At 43.2% G+C, this 20292-nt stretch overlaps 1 protein-coding gene across 1 annotated transcript; it reads right to left on the bottom strand.

Annotated features, from left to right (window-relative positions):
- Positions 1-920: 920 nt before the first annotated feature.
- FOXC2 (forkhead box C2) lies at positions 921-2993 on the bottom strand. Its single transcript, XM_075282138.1, has one exon. It carries the CDS (start codon positions 2972-2974, stop codon positions 1571-1573), a length of 1404 nt encoding a protein of 467 aa, XP_075138239.1. The 5' UTR covers positions 2975-2993; the 3' UTR covers positions 921-1570.
- Positions 2994-20292: the final 17299 nt, after the last annotated feature.

Below are 20292 nucleotides of genomic sequence, written 5' to 3'. Positions count from 1 at the left end.
AGATCTGAAAAATGTCGCACAATAACCGCATCTGGACAGATTTTGTGGTAAAGCATACACACACAATCGTATCCGATCAGTGATAACAGAATATATAGCATGAGATAGATCAGGAACTTATCAGAATGTATTACGTGTCTTATATGCAGTATGGCTCAGGTATAATAATCCTTACTAGATCAGGCTGTAAACTAATATCATAAATATTCATAACCATGTAATATGTATAAAATATTAGCCTCAGGTCAATAATATAATATAATTCTAACCAATCATTTGTATCCCAGAATCCAGACGATAATATAATAATCTCATCCATTATCAAGATCCCTACTTCATTTACTAGTCCCAAATAATTATATTATATGCCTAAAATAAATGCCCATCCCTCAGCAGAGATAATAATAAATACTTATATACTTTGCTGTCACCCTCACTGGGTAAACCTGATTTCATATTGTCGATAAGATACTAAACCTGTTGCGATGGCTATGTCGCATAGTGGGGTGACGCAGCGACTTTGTCGCGGAATCCTTTGAGAACTGTCGCAGTTATAACGTGAAGATTCAGAGCTCGGCCTGAACCTGCAGCTGCGGGAATTCTCTCAGTCCAGAGTTTAGTTTCAGCTTAATAAATAAACATTGTGGAAAAAGCTCTCAGATATTTTACAGCTTTTCACATTTGCTGTGGCAAAGAAAGTAAATAATCTGACACTTAACTGTCAATGAATGACCCAGAAATGACCACAGCCCTGAGGGGGAGGGGAAATGTCAATATTTGAACTAATATAAAATATATAATATGGAAAGGAAAGATTATATACAGATTATGAATCACTAACACACTGCACGACAGCCCGACTATGCCGACTACCCCGACTACCCTTTATCCACATGTCCCTCCCATAAATAAGACGCACATGTGACCATACAGAAGCTGTAACCAACAAGGATTTATTTCAGGTAATAATAAGACACAAGGAAGCAACAAGGATAAACCACAGAGATAATAAGAAGAGGAATAGGGAGGAAAGAGACATCGCAGGGGCAAAAAAGTGGGTTGAGGGCCCAGCAATAGAGAAATATAAAATAAATTATAAATTTATTATAATCTGTAATAAAACAACAAGGTCTACACGTGGCTGCAGATTATTATATACAGGGGGAGAGAAAGTGACAAAACCTCAGCAACAATGTAAGAACAGAACAGCAACAATGTAAGAACAGAAGAATCCAGTGACCTCAACTTTAAATATTAATATTAAAGGACTCTAAAGATAGGAGACCTCCCAAGAGACAGATTGGACTCTTTTAGAATCTATTGCCCCCTATCATTTACTCTGGAGAGCAGGACATTTGGGCATAGCTAACATTTCGCATTTTAGTTTCTTTGCATTTCCATGTTTCAAGTAATTCTGCATTATCTGGATTTCTAGGATGCAATTTCACCAGTTTTACATTTCTCAATAGTCTTTGTTGAGGGAGGAGATGCTCTCATGAATTGGACCAAGGCTCATGATGGACACCTGGAATGGCAGCCTGCTTATAATAACGTCCTGGTGGGGAGGGGGTCAGTATTTAGTGCAATCATAAGAGTAGGGGCTGCTATGACGGTATATGGAGGGAGTGGACCTGTAAGGTATCTGACAGCTAGCATTACTGCTCACCTGATGCTCCCCCAGGGCTGAACCCTCAATGCCCAGGCGGTGGGAAGTGAACATCTCTCTAACATTGGGGAATGTCTGTTGCTGGGGGGTGAAGCTATGCCCAGAGAGGTGGTTTAGCTCTGCACTGTGGTTGAGGTACCAAGAAGGGGTCTGCCCTGATGCCCCTCCTTGCTGCTGGTGGTGGCTTGAGGTCAGGACACTCTCCTGGGTGGAGTTGAGGCTCATAGAGTTCAGTGGAGATGTAGTCCCGTTGTGGTGGTCGGTCCCTACCTCGTCCAGTGTGGTGGGCACACACATATGTCCAGACCTGTCACTTGTATACAGGCTCATTGCCCTCATGCTGCACTGATAGCTCCCCCCACCGTCCATCCCTTGTGTGCAGGCCTGGCTGTATATGGATGGCTGGCTTTGCGCATAGGTGATGGGCAGGGAGGGTACCATACCTGTTCTACAGGATACCGGGCTCAGCTCTCCATGAGGAGAAGTCCTTAGGGTCATTATGTTCTCCACACTAAAGCCCGAGAGTCCATTGCTGGAGGGGTGATGGTCAGGGATAGAGCTCTCGGTGGATACAGATGGTGTGGAAGCCATACTCCTGGGGCTGTCCTGCATGGCACTACCACCATCGGGACTCATGTTCTCCACCTTGGTGATGACTGGAAGTTCAGGAGACTCACTCTTGATGATGACCTTCTTGTGGTCATGTTGGGCCTCCTTAGGCAGTTCCATGTTAGGGCTCTGGAGTTTGTTTGGCTCCTTTTGGTGTCTGTCCTCTTTGTCTTTACTTACATCCTTCTTCTTAAACCTCCTCCTTCTCCTCAAGAAGCTGCCATTCTCAAACATGTTGTAGGAGTCCGGGTCGAGGGTCCAGTAGGAGCCTTTCCCTGGCTTCTTGTCGTCCCTGGGTACCTTGACAAAGCACTCATTGAGGGACAGGTTGTGCCTGATAGAGTTCTGCCAGCCCTGTTTGTTCTCCCGGTAGAAGGGGAATCGATCCATGATGAACTGGTAAATGCCATTAAGGGTGATCTTCTTCTCAGGGGCATTCTGAATCGCCATGGTTATCAGGGCAATGTAGCTGTAGGGGGGTTTCACCAAGTCTTTGGGTGCCGATGGCTGATGGTGGTGGTGATAGGGTCCATAAGACCTGTTCATACCTGGCGTGTACTGCTCGTGTCCGGGGTACACGCTCATGGGGGTAGTCATGGTGCCATAGGTGCCAGCTGCCCTGTAGTAGTTCTGCTCACTCAGGTAGGGCACTACCCCCAGTGCATTATGTTCAGCCACAGAGTAACGAGCCTGCATCATTGATGTCCGGACAGAGAGGCAGGACAGTCAGGCAAGACTAGACTCTTCCAGGGTCCTGCAGGGCAGGGGGGCAGGACTGGGCACCAGGATCCAGCAGGACAGTCACACAAGTCTAGACTCTCCCAGAGTCCTGCAGGGCAGGGGGCACCAGAGTCCGACAGGCCAGGGCGCAGACGTGGGCACCAGGATCCAGCAGGACAGGTTAAGAAGAGGGCTCCACAATCCAGAGAAGAGGCCGGGCTGGGTCAGGTCTAGCTCAGGACCATCCTCCTCCGGTCCGGGGCTGCTCAGGCCGCGGTGCTGGCTCTCTCTGCTCCGGGCTCAGCTCCTCAGCAAGGCGAAAACTTTCCAAACTTTTTTTCTGGGAGCTGAAGCTTTTACTTTCACAAGGCCGCGCCCCTTTCCACAACTTCTAGCCAATCAGGAGCCGGCAGGAGGTCGCGGCAGCGCTGAGCAGATTCCCCGGGATCGCAGGACAAGGGTCTACTTTTTCTTAAATTTCCCCAAATAAAGAAGAGAAGTAAAAGATGTAAAATCTGAAGACACCAAGATCCAGAACGTATAAAGAAGCGGCAAACTCTGTACCCTGTAATACCCTGTAATATGTGTATCACAGCATTGTAACATTATATCTGTTACATTGTATGACAGCATTATTACATGGTAGCAGTATTATATTGTATCACACCATTGTACCATTATTATATTGTATCACACCATTGTACCATTATTATATTGTATCACAGCATTGTATCTGTTTGTATAAGTGCATCATAACATGGTAGCATTGTATCTCCTATATTGTGTCACAGCATTGTAACATGGTAGCATTATACCTGTTATATTGTATGACAGCATTATTACATGGTAGCATTATCATATTGTATCACAGCATTTGTAACATGATAGCATTATATATGTTATATTGTATGACAGCATTATTACATAGTAGCATTATTATATTGTATCACAGCATTGTATCTGTTTGGATAAGTGCATTATAACATGGTAGCATTGTATCTGCTATATTGTGTCACAGCATTGCAAAATGGTAGCATTATATCTGTTACATTGTATCACATCATTGTACCACTATTATATTGTATCACACCATTGTACCATTATTATATTCTATCACAGCATTGTATCTGTTTGTATAAGAGCATCATAACATGGTAGCATTATATCTGCTATATTGTGTCACATCATTGTAATACTGTAGCATTATATCTGTTACATTATATAAGGTTGGTGGCATTTTATTTGTCACACTGTATCATAGCATTGTAACATGGTAGAATATGTGTTATATTTAAGGTATATCCACATGGTAGTACTATACGTGTTACATGTAAAGCACTGCATTGTGATACGGCAGCAGTGTATGTATAATATCAGTAGTGTAAAATGTATAGCACTGCATCTCTATGCAATCGTATCATTGGATAGTAACAGTATATCGCAGCCCCGGAGCAGATAACTCTGGATCATTGGGACATTTATATCACTACAGTGTACCTATGTAATATGGTGACATTTATATAACATGGTAATATTGTGTCTGTATTAGGTGGTAATATTCTAATATTGTGCATAACTATCTATGTATCTTGTATATAACATAACACTGTATCTCGATAACATATAAATGATATTACTGCGGTGATCACGTGGTCGTTTGTTTCTGTTACATTCTGGATACATTGTAACAATCCATCCTAAATATTTAATAGTCGGATATCGGATTTATTATGGGCAAATGTTATTAATATGCGTGCGATGATCGTACAATAGGAAGCCTCAATATAGTATTAGACATGAGATATATTAGGTTATTATATTATCGGCTCCAATCTGTAAGGTTCACACTCTTCACACTCTGCGCCGTTTTCTTCTCACTGATGCTGTTTTTTTTTTTTTATATCGATCACTTCAATAATCGATTCTCTGGCTTTCTCCACAACTTGGTACAATCTCCCGACTATCAGTCCATGGTCATTCCCATGTTTTATGAAGATAAGAGCAGGAAGATCCCCATCATCTTCATCATCATCATCATCACCATGTAGCGATGGCAGATATTTCTGACTGTAACCTTCAGCAAGGCATTGGCGATGCTGAGAGTTGTTCTCTTTATTAGTTGGAGTAGTATTCAGCCTTATGTTATCAGATAGTTCTATACATTAGATTGCTGTTATGTTTCAGGGTTTTTTTTATTTTTTTTCCTTTTCTTGATCTTTTCCCTTCCTCCTCGGAGTCAGTATCTACAGGACAGTGCTAATATCTTCCACATGTATCTGTATTGTTCTCATTACAGGTAACCAGATCCTTGCGTTTATTTAGTGTAACACATTTTGTTTTCACACGGCAGGATTTGGGAGAGTATGGGTGGGGGATGGGGGAATCTTGATTTAGGATGAAGAGTTCACAGTGACCTGAATGATTCTCCAGCCCCGCAGGACACAACCTGTACCAATACATTACTACAGAAGCCTCAGCAGTAATATGCTTTATCAGGTCCCAGCCCCCTCCTCAATATTCTCCCCACTGATAATTTCAAAGCAATTTAAGAAATGACTTGTTTTCAGTAAATTGGAGCTTATAGGGGTATATCATGTTACATCTTAGAAACATTGAAACAAATGTGTAAAATAGTATGAATTGTTTCTCCATATACCTGCAAATATTCGCCTCATGGTGAGATATGTGGAGGGGGTTCATATAATTGCATACTTCATCTATATTCATTTATAATATGTTATCTGTAATAATACATAGGACTGTGGATAATATCTAATGCATTATCTATCCTCAGTTATCACATATTCTCATTTATTCTCAGTTTATTAAGGCTTCTTAGTTATTCACATATCCTCAGTTATCACATACTATTTTTATTTGTAAGACATACTGGACTGCAGGTAAGTTGTAATGTATTATCTATCCTCAGTTATCACATACTATTTGTAAGACATACTGGACTGCAGGTAAGTTGTAATGTATTATCTATACTCAGTTATCACATACTATTTGTAAGACATACTGGACAGCAGGTAAATTGTAATGTATTATCTATACTCAGTTATAATAAGTTATTAGTAATAATACACAGAACTGCAGGCAATAGAATCAGTTATCATATGTTATCTGTAATAATCCATCTAATGCTTTGTCTATACTCAGGTATCATATGATATCTGTGATAATGATGCTTTTTCTATACTCAGATATCACATATCTTTATTAATACACTAGACTGCAGGTAATATGTAATGATTATATTGTATCTGTAATAATAAATAGAACTGCAGATAATATCTAGCGATTTATCTATATTGTCTACTTATTATATGTTATCTGTAATAATACATCTAATATCTAATGCCTTAGCTAATACATAGGACTGCAGATATCTAGCGCTTTATCTATATTTTGTCTACTTATGCTATATTATCTGTAATAATACATGAAATATCTAATGCCTTATCTATATACAGTTATTATATCTTATCTGTAATAATACATAGGACTGCAGATAACATCGAGAGCTTTCCCTATATTCAGTTGTGATAGCTAATGTATAATCTATACTCAGTAATGATATGTTATAGGTAATAATAGATAGGATTGCAGTTAATATCTAATGTATTATGTATATTCAATTATCATTTGTCACCTGTAATAATACATAAGAAGATGGAGGTAATATATAATGCATTATCTATAATGAATTCTCATGTTATATATAATAATACATAGGATTTCGGGTAATATCGAATATATTATTTATATTTAGTTATAACATGTTACCTGTAAAGATACATAAAACAGCAGGTAATATATGATGCCTTATCAATATTCAATTATCATGTATTATCTATAATAAATACATAAGGCAGCATGTAATATATAATGCATTACCTATAGTTAGTTCTTACATATTATCTGTAATAACACATAATACAGCAATTAATATATTATGCCTTATCCATATTCAATTATCATATATTATCTGTAATACATAAGAGCATTACATAAGAATGCATAAGAACTGCATAATAAATAAGAACGAAGTATACATTATCTATACCTAGTTCTTATGTATTATCTGTAATAACACAAGCAATTGATATATTATTCATTATCCATACTCAATTATCACATAGTATCTGTAATAAATACATAAGGTAATACTAATACATTATTATTCTGCTATCTCATGGATCTGTGCTGAGTGGGCAGAGAAATGTTAATATTCTCTCTGTATTAGAGTCTAATATGAATGAGTAGTCTCAGCTCATCCTGAAGCTCTTTGTTAGATCAGGAATCTCTCCTGAGATTTGTCACACTTTACTGAATACAAAGATAATCCTAAAAACACCAAAAATCTGCAAATTTCATAATCTGGTTTCTTTTCCTAACCTGTGAGTATGTCGCCATCTTGTGGTGAAAATATGAAAACTCAATGGACAGAAGACCAGGTAACAGAATAAGAGAGAATGTGCTGCCACCTAATGGAGCTTTTAGAAACTCCACAGGCTCATAAAAGGACAACCCAGCCCTTAATATAGATAGGTAAGTGATCCCCATTGTGAATTGGTCCCTCTGTTGCAGAGATGTTGCCATTTTTGTCACTGTTCAAATGACCTCTTTCAAGCAATAAGAGCATTGGCACTTACTTCTTTGGATCAATAGTAACTCCCTCATTGCTCCAAATAGCTCATTAGCATATTGACACAAACAGTGATAACTTGGCAACAGAGGCACTGATAGCAAAATCCATAAGATTTGGCATTTGCTGGGGATTTGTGCACCTTTAGCATTAAAACTCCAGTGCCACTAAATGATTCCTACTTTATTGACTGGGCACTGTTATCCGTACACTGTATCACTGAATTATTAGAGGAGTATATACTTTAATGGGGAGGGACAATAAGACAAGTACTGACAGTGTTTTAGTTTCTATCCTTGTTGGCCATGTTGCACACCTCTAGAGCTATGGACTTGCAAGTCAAGGTAGGAGATGATAGTGAGGGTCAATCTCCATAATACATCACTGTGTCTGTCAGGAAATAGAAGGGGCAGAGCAATGTCCTGCAGATCTCTAGGAAAATAGGGATTGCAATACGCTGCAGAATATATGTATATCTGTAAGGAGTAGATATGAATGAACCAGATTCAACCTAAATTTTTCCAAAAGTTTTGGTGCGACCTGAACCCAAAACTTTGGGGTTTTGTCTCTCGTGAAGGGAAAGTAAAATTATTACACTCTGGGTTCTCTTCATACCCAGGAATATAGTAAGTAGAGGTCCAGGGAAGGTGTGGACAATAACAAACACCTTATAGTATATAGTATATAGTTATACTCACCTTATAATGAGTTATATTGTCACTTGTGATGTGTGATAAACTTATTCAATACAGAATTTAATCTTTAGAATGAACCACCTAAACCTGAAACAAATCCTCAGATGTTTGCCCATTTATAGTAAGGAGATAAAGAGGAATGAGAAATGTTCTGCAGAATTTGAGAGAAGGCAGTGGTGTAATAATCTGCAGGATATATCACCATGAATCTGTCAGGAAGCAGAGTATGCAGAGCAATGGTCTTCAGGTCTTAAGATAGTATGCAGCTTGAAAAGTGACTTTCTGGAGATTTCTGGCTGTGACACATTTGCTGGGCAGCACTTTTAATTCTTTTCAGGAAATCAGATCTTTGACCTCCTGGGAAGAAGTTTTGAAGCTTCTAGGAACTTGTGGTGTTTGCTCATTACTGGGTAGGAATTCTGCCCCCTGCTGTTCCTCCTGCTGAGGGAGGGAGGGGTGATTCAAGTGTCCAGGGTGATGACAGAGCAGCACATGTGTCTCTCTAAGCTTCAGTCACTTATCACCAGCTTAGGGGTTTATTAGGATTCTCCTCATTTTTTGGATCATTTGGATGAATTCGTCACACAAATACCCAAGTGATGTGCCCAATTATTTTATATGGTACCCCATCCCACATGACATCTACATAAGCCTAGTAACATAGCGATAAATCCTCACATATATTACTTCCAGATTTGCTATTTTGGAGCCTGGGAAAGCTGGGTGATTTTATCTGCGCAGTCATAATAGTTGTCACTCAGCTTTCCCAAAGATAGATTTAGTAATATTATTGGGTGTTTCAAGTGCGCTTTCTTTAATTAGATATTCTTACAGTCTATATCATTACAATTGACTGACATGTGGAAAGCTGAGATGGGAGCGGTCGTATCCGTAAATCTCCATGGTTGCCGTATGACCACCACTAATAGACATTTCTTGTATCATATGCTGTAATATGAAGACCTGGAAGTTGTAAACATGAATTAACCCCGCTCTCATGTTGGGGAGTGGGCACCGCCCTACAGGAGCAGAGACCTTTATTATCTGCTGTGATATCATTACGCTAAGTTCTGGCCCCACGAGAGCCTTACAACGAGAGGTTAATTACCCCACACCCAGCCGCCCTCACTTCACCATTATGTGTGTGGACTTTGGCAGGATACAAAGTGACAGTTCTGGAAACAGTTCTTTGAATGGAGATTTCTTGTTACTGGGGATGTGTCAGAAGTTGTTGGCTGTGAGGCAGCGTATATACTGTATGGTATCACAGGGGAGGTTTACTTACTTTTATTTAAAGGGCACTGACCCTAAATGCAAAGGATATTAAAGCTGGAGTCATATAGATTATATATAGATTATAGATTGCAATATACCATTGCAAATTAATTCAAAATGGCTGACGGCAGACCTTACTGTGATAAAAATTAGTTTGACCATGCTGGATATTTTCAGCCAGTAGTTGGTTGCAAATATGAGTGTTTGGCAGTGGTGAAGCTAAAGTCCTATGAGCCCGAATGTAAATTTTAAACAGGGCCCACAACCCCATCCCTATGCCATATTCTTGATAGAGGCAGGTATGGGGGCTGCAGCAGCGTCCTATATACTGGAATCAGACAGTACCCACAACTGCCTTATCAAGAGTACGGCAGATAAGCAGCACAGCACCCCACATATACAAAATGCCAGGAGCTGGGGACACCTGATCTGCAGGGATCCCAACAGTTAGACCCATCCCAATTTCAAATGGTTCTTTCTTAATAATAGACCAACAATGTTTAAAAGGTGGATTATCCCTTTAAAGGGATATTCCAGTTACTTGTTGGTTATGTCATAAATAAAAGATCAGTGGTGGTCCAATACCCAGGACCCCTGTTGATCAGCTGTTTGAAGGGGCTATGGTACTTTTTTTTTGCAGGCCGTCTGTTTAATAGCAACCATGCAATGTAGCTTTGTCCCATTCATTGCTATGGGATGATGATGTAACTACATCACGTGGCAACTATAATGCAAATGGCCTGTGATGTAAACAGTGAAGGGGTCACAGTCAGGGGTGTTGCTATAGGGGATGCAATCGCTACCAGGACCCAGAGCCTAAAGGGGTCCAAAGGTCTCTTTACCATATTAGAAGACACCAGTATTATAGATAGAACATGGTAAGTGAGGTCGTGTTATAGTGAGGTCGTTCCTCCCCCCCGCTCATACTGTACAGCGCGATAGGCGCTGCTTTGAAGAAGGACGTTCCTGACTGACTGTCAGGAACGCCCTTCTGACTGTAAAGAGCTACGGTACTGGGACCAATAGCTCTTTACCCGGGGCACAGATTGGGAAAGCCGACAGTGCGCTGAATTCAGCGCACTGTCAGCTTTCCAGCAGTATATAGAACTGCCTGTGCCCAAACCATGAAAGGTCCTCTTTAAATTTTTGATAAAACAGATGGTGCTCCATTCACTCCTATGGGGCTACAGGCGCTACTGAAGATTATAGTTCTGACAGCCCCACAGAAGTAAATGGAGGGCCGGTTGTACAAGTGCATTGGATCTATATTCAAAAGGGGAACTTTAAGTCTCCCATCCTACTGACAACGGGAGGACCTGGCCATCAGCCCCTAAGCGTTCAGGCACTTATCCCTTATCCTGTGAATAGGGGATAAATGTCCATAATGGGACAATCCATTTAAAGCCCACAACGCTTTGGTCAAAGCTGACTGATGTATGTTTTTTCAAGGCAGTGCATGGGTGATGCCATTTTGGGCAGCATTGCAAGCCCCCGGAATGAGATCGGTAGCCAGCGATTCATTGCCATAACAGCCGGGAGTCTATTGAAGGCTCCCAGGCTTTTCTGGCACTTGTATTACAGGCTGCTCTGTGCAATGCAAAGCATTAGTGTTCAGACCCCCTGGGGTTAAAGACCCCTAGAAGTTCTAATAGTTTCAGTAAACAAAAACAAATACATAAAAATCACACATACCCCCCTTCACTAGAACACATCCTATTATTATTATTTTATTTTTTATTAATATTATAAATGTGAAAGTTTGTGGGTTTGTGAGTTTTGGATGTTCGGATGTTTGTTCCTCAATCACGCAAAACCCGCTCGACCGATTTGGCTGAAAGTTTCCACAAACATAGTTAATACACCCGATTGCGCAATAGGCTACTTTTCGTCACAATAGCGCACATACGTTTGTGCCAGGACCCCCACAAAACCCCAAACTCACACCACCATCTCTGCAATCTCACACACTTTGGACCATAGCAAGCCACAAAATTCATATTGCCCTCTACAGCCTAGCCCCTAACCCCACACAATCTCATATACATATACTTTACCACTTTGCCCCTCACCTTAACGATACTCCAGGAGGCGCTCTATAACGCTCCGGAGCAGCCATGTTTGCCGACCCCCACCGCTCTGACAATCCGCGACACCGCCCACCCATGTCAATACCCCTAGGTGGTCTAATAAATGCAAAAAAAAAATTAAAACAAAAAATTAAAACAAATAAAAAGGATTCAAAATTCAAATCACCCCCCTTTCCCTAGAACACATATAAAAGTAGTTAAAAACTATGAACCACATACATGTTAGGTATCCCCACATCCGAAATCGCCCACTCTACAAAGCTATACAAATATTTTTCCTGTTCAGTAAACGCCGTAGCAGGAAAAATGGTCAAAAGTGCCAAACCACGGTTTTTTCACTGTTTTGATTCTGATAAAAATTTGAATAAAAAGTGATCAAAGCAATAACATTTCCCGAAAATGGTAGAACTACAAAGTACACCCGGCCCCACAAAAAAAGACGCCCTATACATCCCCGTACACGGACGTATAAAAAAGTTATGGCTGTCGGAATATGGCGACTTTTCACAAAAAAATTTTTTTTAACATAGTTTTGGATTTTTTAAAGGGGTTAAAATGTAAATAAAACCATATAAATTTGGTATCCCCGGAATAATAACGAAACACAGAATACAGGGGACATTTCAATTTGGTTGCACAGTGAACGCCGTAAAACCAAAGCCCATAAGAAAGTCGCAGAAATGCATTTTTTCTTCAAATCCACCCCATTCTGAATTTTTTCCCTGCTTCCCAGTACATTATATAGAATAAATAATGGTGGCATCATGAAGAAAAATTTGTCCCAGAAAAATTAAGACCTCATATGACTCTGGGAGCGGAGAAATAAAAAAGTTATGGGGTTTAGAAGGAGGGCAGTCAAAAACGAAAAACCAAAATCAAAAAATGCCATCGGCGGGAAAGGGTTAACTTCAAAGTCAAAGTCACCTGTATATACACACTTCTACAATCACCGCAGACGAAGTCGCGGGTACCAGCTAGTAGAACATAAAGTGAAACACATATACACTTGGTATCCCCGCGGTCTACGAACTATTTCCCATGCAGTGTATGCTGTAGTGGAAAAAAGTAATCAAAAGAGCAGAACCACCATTATTTATTTTTGGGCCTCATCTCTCTTGAAAAATTGGATAAAAAGTAATCAAAGCAATAAACATTCCACAAAATAGTATAACTAGGGTTGAGCAATCGTGTTCAGAAAAAAATCGGATTCCGATCGGCGATCGAGAAAATTTCACGATCGCGATTGGAATTCCGAACACGATCTTTTTAGGTGGGATCGAGATCGGTAGTATTTACCACAATGCCTTCACACTGAGTATATAGTGTATACACAGTGTGAAGGCTCCGCTGCGGTTCCATAGGAATGAATGGAAGCAGCTGGCACACAGCCTTAACCCCCTGCGTGCCGGCTGCCTCCATTCATTCTAGTGGGAAACTAAAGTAACATCTCTAGTAGCTACTTACCTCCAGAGATGGCTGCCCCCCTGCTCTTTGCCTCGCTGCCCCCTCCCTGCCAGGTTAGGAGAGTGTGGGCGGGTTAGGAGAGTGTGGGCGGGTACAGGGCGGGGAGACGTGACATCTCCCCTCCCAGTACCCGCCCACACTTTCCTAACCCACCCACACTCTCCTAACCTGGCAGGGAGGGGGCAGCGAAGAGAGAAGACTGCAGCTGGAGCAGCAGCGAGGCGAAGAACAGCGGAGCAGCCATCTCTGGAGGTAAGTGGACACCAGGGGGGACTAAGTAGCCACAGGATTAAAAAAAAATCCTCTGGCTACTTAGTGATTCACTACACAGCGTGGATTCTAACAATTCTTAGATTCCATGCTGTATAGTGAATAGGATTGCTTTTAAAATCCAATCTCCGATTAATAAAAAAATCCCATTGACTTACATTGGGATCGGAATTGGGATCAAGATCGGGTTTGAATGAAAAATGATCGGAAATCGGATTTTAAAATCGATCCTGAAAAGTCAGGATCGGCTCAACCCTAAGTATAACTAAAAAAAACATCTGGATCCGCATAATAAGATGCCTTATACATGTACATGAAAAAACAAAAAGTCCTGGGTATAGTTACTCTCGAAAATTTATTTTATTTGCAAAGTTATGGATTTGTAGTCCTGCAGTCCTGGGTTCAAATTCAACCAAGACAACATCTGCATGAAGTTTGTATGTTCTCCCTGTGTTTGCGTGGGTTTGCTTTGGGCACTCCGGTTTCTTCCCACACTCCAAAGACATACTGATAGGGACTTCAGATTATAAACTCTGTATGGGATAGTGACTGATAACACCTGTTACGTGCTGCAGAATATCATGGCGCTATACAAGTAAGAGAGAGAAATAGATAAATAACTTCTTAAAAATACAATGCAAAGCACTATCCTTATCTGAGTCAGTCTATAGCAATAGACAAGTGTTAAAGAAGGGTTATCTACCATACATCAAGACTCTTTGAGACCGAGGCCCCACGGGTCAGAAATGCAGCGATTTGACCGCAGCGAAAAAGCGTTGGGAAAAATTGCAACGTTTTCCAGTAACTGCAAAGGGGATGGGATTCATGCGACTCACATTCTCACTCTGCGGTAAAAACCGTGGCGTGGACCGGTGCGGTTTTGGAAATCACAGCATATCAATGATATCTACGAGAACGCCGGAGGTTTCCCCACAGATAGAATTGTCCGCGGAGGAAAATTCTGCGACCTTTCTTTTTAAAGTGCTGCAGGAAGAACCGCAATACGTTTGGCACGGGTGCATGCGCACTAGCATGCTGCTACTACTACTACTGCTACTGAGCATGCACCCGCGCCATTTTTTATCAATGGCAGTTTGCGAGCGCCGGAGGAAGACGGGACCCGAGGACATCACTGGAAAAGGATGCGTGGCTGAAGATGACGTCGGACCCTGAATACCCGCCCACCGTGCACGATCACTAAGATTAACATATTCTATTTCAGGGTTTTATTTTAAAACGAGGGGGGGGGGTAGTTTAATATAACTTTAGCAGTGCCTGAATAGCCTCTTTAAAGGCTATTCACGCATATGTAGGGCTCTATTCGCAAAATTTTGGCCGATAGAGCCCCTTTAATATTGTGAGATGTGCTGTGGGGCCTTAGCTAGAGACAGGAATGGTATTACGGTTCCCTAGACCTGGAAACATTTTACAGTTTTCCCTGCAGTTTTGGGAATCACAGGTCTACAGACTAAAGTCTGAGGATAGACAGGAGCTGGAAATTTATGGGACTGTTATGTAAGCAGCACCATCTAGTGGCAGACATTGGTCTAGGATATTTAAAGGGCTATTACTTACAGGTAATGTTGAGCCTGTATACTGTCATGGCATTGTGTGAACCTACCATAATAAGGGAAGGGAGAATTAGAAGGAACTATTCTGGAATAAAGCTGTTTCAGGGATTTATGTAGCATGTGGAATCTGTGTAACCCACAGTCCTTGTAGCAGCTGCAACATTTGTGCCCCCTATAGTCAGGTTCACATGCCATGGCAAAAGATACAGTGTTATACAGTATCTGCAAGGTATATGGAAATCTGGCTAATCCCATACACATTACAGCAAAAAATCTGCAACAGAAATTCTGCAATTTCAAAAACGCTTGCATTTTAGTAAATCTCAGCATATCAATTATATCTATGGAAATGTTGGCGTTTTGCCAGATAGGTATTATAGGGGCAGAAAATCCGCAGAGGAAAACTCTGTGAACTTTTTGTGAAAAAATTGAGGAAAAAAAAAAACATGATGGTTTTCCACTGCTGTCTTTCTTTGCAGCGATTTGTGTGGGGGCTTAGCCTAAAAAGAGACTGTCAGAAAAAAAATGTTATTAAACCAGTCCAAGTACTTTGTAGTGCTCCATGCCATAAGCACCGAACTATATTTGTTATGGAGAAAGGTCACTTCATTTTCATTAAAAATATGTTTGTAGGGGGGCGTGGCCTGAACATGGTGGCGTAAGGCAGCACATCCTTGCAGCTCCCAAGTCCCCAAGCAGTTTCACGGTCTCCCACCAGGATTTTACTGACCTGCTGCCCACTAATGGCAATGGTGAAGCGCCTAGGTCGCAAGGCGCCATCCTCCACTAGAGTTGAGCCACAGCTGACCTGGTTTTTGATGGCTGCGGCCTCTCCCCCTACAGCACGCTCCGACGGATCCAAGATGGCGCCGGTGCACGTCAAAGCGGAGCAGAGACATTAGCCGATGGCGGCAGAAGCATCCTGCAGTGCAGCTCCCACCTCCTCCTCTGCCCTGCAGCTGGCGCCGGTCCCCCAGACTTCAGAGGGACTGAGCACTACACAGTCTGGACTGATGCCGGCAGTCCTTCCCCCGGCCTCACAAGATGGCGGCCCTCCCAGTGAGTCGGCTCCCCCCCCCTACCCCTCCGGCTCCGGCACTTCCACAGGCCTCAGTAGTGCGTCTACGGAGTCAGCCCTCCTCCTCCTCTGGACATGAAGTCCTGTCTGGCTCCCTGGGCTTGCCTCCTCTCCTCCCTGGGCCCCTGCAGCCATCCCCTGCTGCTGCTGGACAGTCCCCCTCACATAGCCAGCTGTGACAGCTGCCCCCCCCTTGGGGAAAAAGCTGGGCCGCTGCAATATCCGCCTCAGGGTTCTGGTGCGGTGGCGTCCACCCCTGTGGCCTCCTTTCCTGTATCCTCCAATATGGATCCTGATTACTCTTCAACCTCTGCTGCCCTGCGAACCCCATCTTTCTTGGACTCTTCTGATTCTTCGCAGCAAGATGCCCCCTCGCAGTTGCACTGTTTTAAGCGTCCTAAGCTGTCTGACATATGGCAACTTCTCTACGCCCTGACTACTAAAATGGACATGGAAGCCTTGGTCGGCAGAGTTGAGGAGTGGCAGGAAAAGATTGTGGTGGAATTTAAAACTGAGATCCAGTCTCTGTCGACGCAGGTCACCACTCAGCAACAGGTGACCACTGACTTAGACCACCATTGTTGTGGAGCAATCCTTGGCCTCTCAACATCAGTTTAACCGCTATGCTTTATTACAAGTAGATGATCAGGAGAACAGAGGGCGCAGGAACAATATCAAGCTGAGGGGTGTTTCGGACTCTATTCAATCTGATGAGCTCTGAAATTAACATTGACCAGATCCATCGTGTTTTGGGCGAGCGTAAGTCGCCTACACCGGAGCCACGAGACGTCCTCTGTAGGGTCCATTTCTATAGGGAGAAGGAGCACATTTTGCAAGCTGCCTGGCGTCACGGTCCGGTCTTCTTCCTGACGACTCCCATCGCACCCTGGCTATGCGACATCTTTTTCAAGCCTGTTCTGCAGCTGATTCTGGATGCTGGAGCTACCTACAGATGGGGTCATCCATTCCATCTTCAGGTCCGCCATAATGGAACTGTGTTTGCTCTTCATTCTCCTGACCAAGCCACTGCTCTGGCCCAATTTCTGGACTTACCTGATTTGCATCTTCCTGATTGGTTGAACTACCCTCTCCCAGTTGCTGCGGCTACTGCACGTTCTTCCTCATCTTCTGTGCCCCTTCAGCAGCGCTGGACTGCTGACTCCCTGCAGGTTCCAGCATGATAGCCTCCTGTGGTGTTTACCTTTTCTGGGATTGGTCTTCGTGGATGGTTCTTGTTAGTGCCTCTGACTGTTTTGCTCATTTTTATGCTTATGTCTTGTGTTTAATTGCCGTGCCCTGCCGGCGGCGGCTGCGGGTATTCTCCTGTAGCGGCCTCCATTAGTGTTTACCGCCCCCCCTCCTCCTCCCTGGACGGTTTTCAACGTGACTATTTGCTTTCAATCATGATTGTTTTTTCTTCACCTTCTGTGTCCGCCGGTTGTGGTGTGCCCCGTCTAGGGTGTGTGGATGGCCTTGACCGTCTTGGTGGTCTTTTGATTGGGTCTGAATTTTTGGTCCTGATCCCCGGTCTTTTCTTATTTTTTGTCTCTTGCCTAGTTGGCACTTCATGTTGCTTCTTGGGGTACGGATAGAATTCTATTGGTTTCTTTCTACTTCTCCCCCAACTAGCTTGGTTTGGCAGCTTTTTGAGGGTGTACTGCGGTGTGCCCTTGAGACCTGCATTAGTGGGCAGTTGCCTACTGTTTTTCGTTTTCCGGCCCGGGCTAGCTTGGATCGGACGGCTATTTGCTTTTTTTACTCTCCCCTGTTGTCTGTCTTGTTTTCTTTTCGTCTTATCCCCCCCCCCCCCCTCCCTTTTTTAAAAAAAAATGTCTCTCTTTCTCTCCCCTGTTATTTCCCTCTCTTTACAGAGTTCCCGTCACTGGCCATGGACTCCATTGCATTCGCCTCCATCAGCGTCAATGGTCTTAACACTCCGGAGAAGCGATCCTCCTTGCTTTGCTTGTTATGGGGTAAGAGACTCCACGTGCCCTTTATCCTAGAGATACATTTCCGGGAGGGTTCGACCCCTGTTTTATCGTCCCCTAAATTCCCTGACTCGTACCATAGTTGCTACTCTGACTCTAAATCTAGGGGAGTTAGCATACTAGTGAGCCGCTCGATTCCCTGGAAATTCAAGGCGGCTTCTATGGATGATTCGGGCAGATTCCTTTTTGTTAAGGGGGAGTTGGCAGTCACCTTATTCACGCTGGCTAATATTTACCTTCCCAATTAAAACCAGTTTACTGTGCTTGAGGGTACCGTATATACTCGAGTATAAGCTGACCCACGTATAAGCCGAGACCCCTAATTTTACCACAAAAAACTGGGAAAACTTATTGACTTGAGTATAAGCCGAGGGGGGGAAATCCACCATTGCAGATAAAAAGTCTGGTCATGTGCATTGAAGCTTAGTAACTCCATGGGGATCATAGTAATAGCAGTTAACCCCATCATGTCCCTCACATTAACCCCTGTGTACCTCACATAAGAGTTACTGGTATGTGGGACATATGGAGGTAATAATTAGGTATCTTAGATGTTTAGATGGGTTCATCGCATTTGTCGGGTAGTGTTTTGCGATGAGTGTGTCGCCTCCTCCACTCCTACCAGTTAATGGATGTATAACGCACGGTCCACCCTGATGACAGAGATTACACGTTCTATTCTCACTCCCAAGACGTGTACTCGAGACTTGATTATTTCTTTTTGTGCCATGCGGATGTCCCCCTGTTGAGGAACTCCTCAATTGACCCTATCACATTTGCCAACCATGCAATGGTTCATGCTGTGCTTGCCTCCCCTACGACTAGGCCACAGTCCTGGCAGTGGAGGCTCAATGAGTCCCTACTCCAGGACATTACTACATCTCTGGAGGTGTCTACGGCTCTGGACAATTACTTCAAGGAAAATTATACTCTTGATGTCTCGTCGCTGACTATCTGGTCCGCGCATAAATGTGTAGTGCGGGGAGTGTTCGTACAGCATGGTACCAGGCTTAAGAAGGAGAAGTCGAGTGAGGTGGCATCTTTCATAGCGGATGTGGTTTCCCTGGAACAGGCGCACAAATGCACGCACGCCCCTGATATCCAGACTGCTCTTCTCCAAGCCCATAAAAAACTGAGAGAGCGCCTCAATATCCGTACCAGATGTCTCCTGGCCAGATGCCACAGACACCTTTATGAGTTTGGCAACAAATGTAGCCAGACTTTGGCCAGGTCCCTCAGGGATCAGAAAACCAGTAATTATGTCCCCACTATCTCTGATGCTAGGGGTGGCCGTGTGTCAGACCCAAATCACATCGCTGAGGAGTTTGCTCAGTTTTACCGCAACCTTTACAACCTTCCCTCCACACGGAGGTCAAGGATCCTGCTTTTTGTGCTAATTACAGGCCTATCTCCCTCCTGAATGTCGATTTAAAAATATTTTTTAAAGTTTTGGCGTCGAGATTGGCCCCGTACCTGTCTGCCTTGGTCCATCCTTACCAGGTGGGTTTTGTCCCGACTCGAGAGGCCAGAGATAACACGGTCAAGGTACTCAATGCCATCCACTGTGCCCATGCTCGGAGCCTCCCCTTATGTCTGCTCTCCACTGATGCGGAGAAGACATTTGATCGGGTAGGTTGGCCCTTCATGTTTGCAGTGTTGGAGCACATAGGTCTAGGTCGTTTCATGCGATCTTGGATCTCGTCTTTGTATTCCAACCCCTCAGCCTCCGCAAGAGTCAATGGCATGTGTGCAGATTACTCTTCTCTAGAGCCAAGCGCTCCCCTTCCCCCTCTCCTCTATTCCCAATATTGGACAATCTGGCCTTTCCAGGGGGTCTTTCATCTGGCCTTTTTAGGTCATGGAGGGATTTGGGACAGCTGAGAGCCATCCACTTTAGATTGAACGGTAATTGGAGGTAGCACCGGAACCTTCTTTCTGACCCCACTCTCCCCCTCCTTAGGTCCATGGTGTGCCCTAAAACTGTCGTATTTTCTTCCTTCCCTCCCCAGGTCTCCTGGTTTTGACAGGCCACTCACGCGGTTTGAGGAAGTCTGCTCAGGCACTGGGCCTTTGCGACACTCTGTCTCTGAATTTTACATGCTACTAGTTTCCTCTCATCCGGACCATTGACCTCCCTTTCTGTCTAAGTGGCAATCTGACCTTAACATGTCATTCACTGATTCACAATATAACAGGATCCTCGAATTTGCCCACAAAA

The sequence above is a fragment of the Leptodactylus fuscus genome, chromosome 7, assembly GCF_031893055.1.
Source record: "Leptodactylus fuscus isolate aLepFus1 chromosome 7, aLepFus1.hap2, whole genome shotgun sequence".
Classification (NCBI taxonomy): Eukaryota; Metazoa; Chordata; class Amphibia; order Anura; family Leptodactylidae; genus Leptodactylus; species Leptodactylus fuscus.
Note: the sequence above shows the minus strand (reverse complement) of the source record. Positions and strands in the feature narration are given on the sequence as shown.

Excerpts from the sequence above, each read along its gene's own strand:
- FOXC2 (XM_075282138.1), bottom strand. The coding sequence starts at position 2,974 with ATGATGCAGGCTCGTTACTCTGTGGCTGAACATAATGCACTGGGGGTA.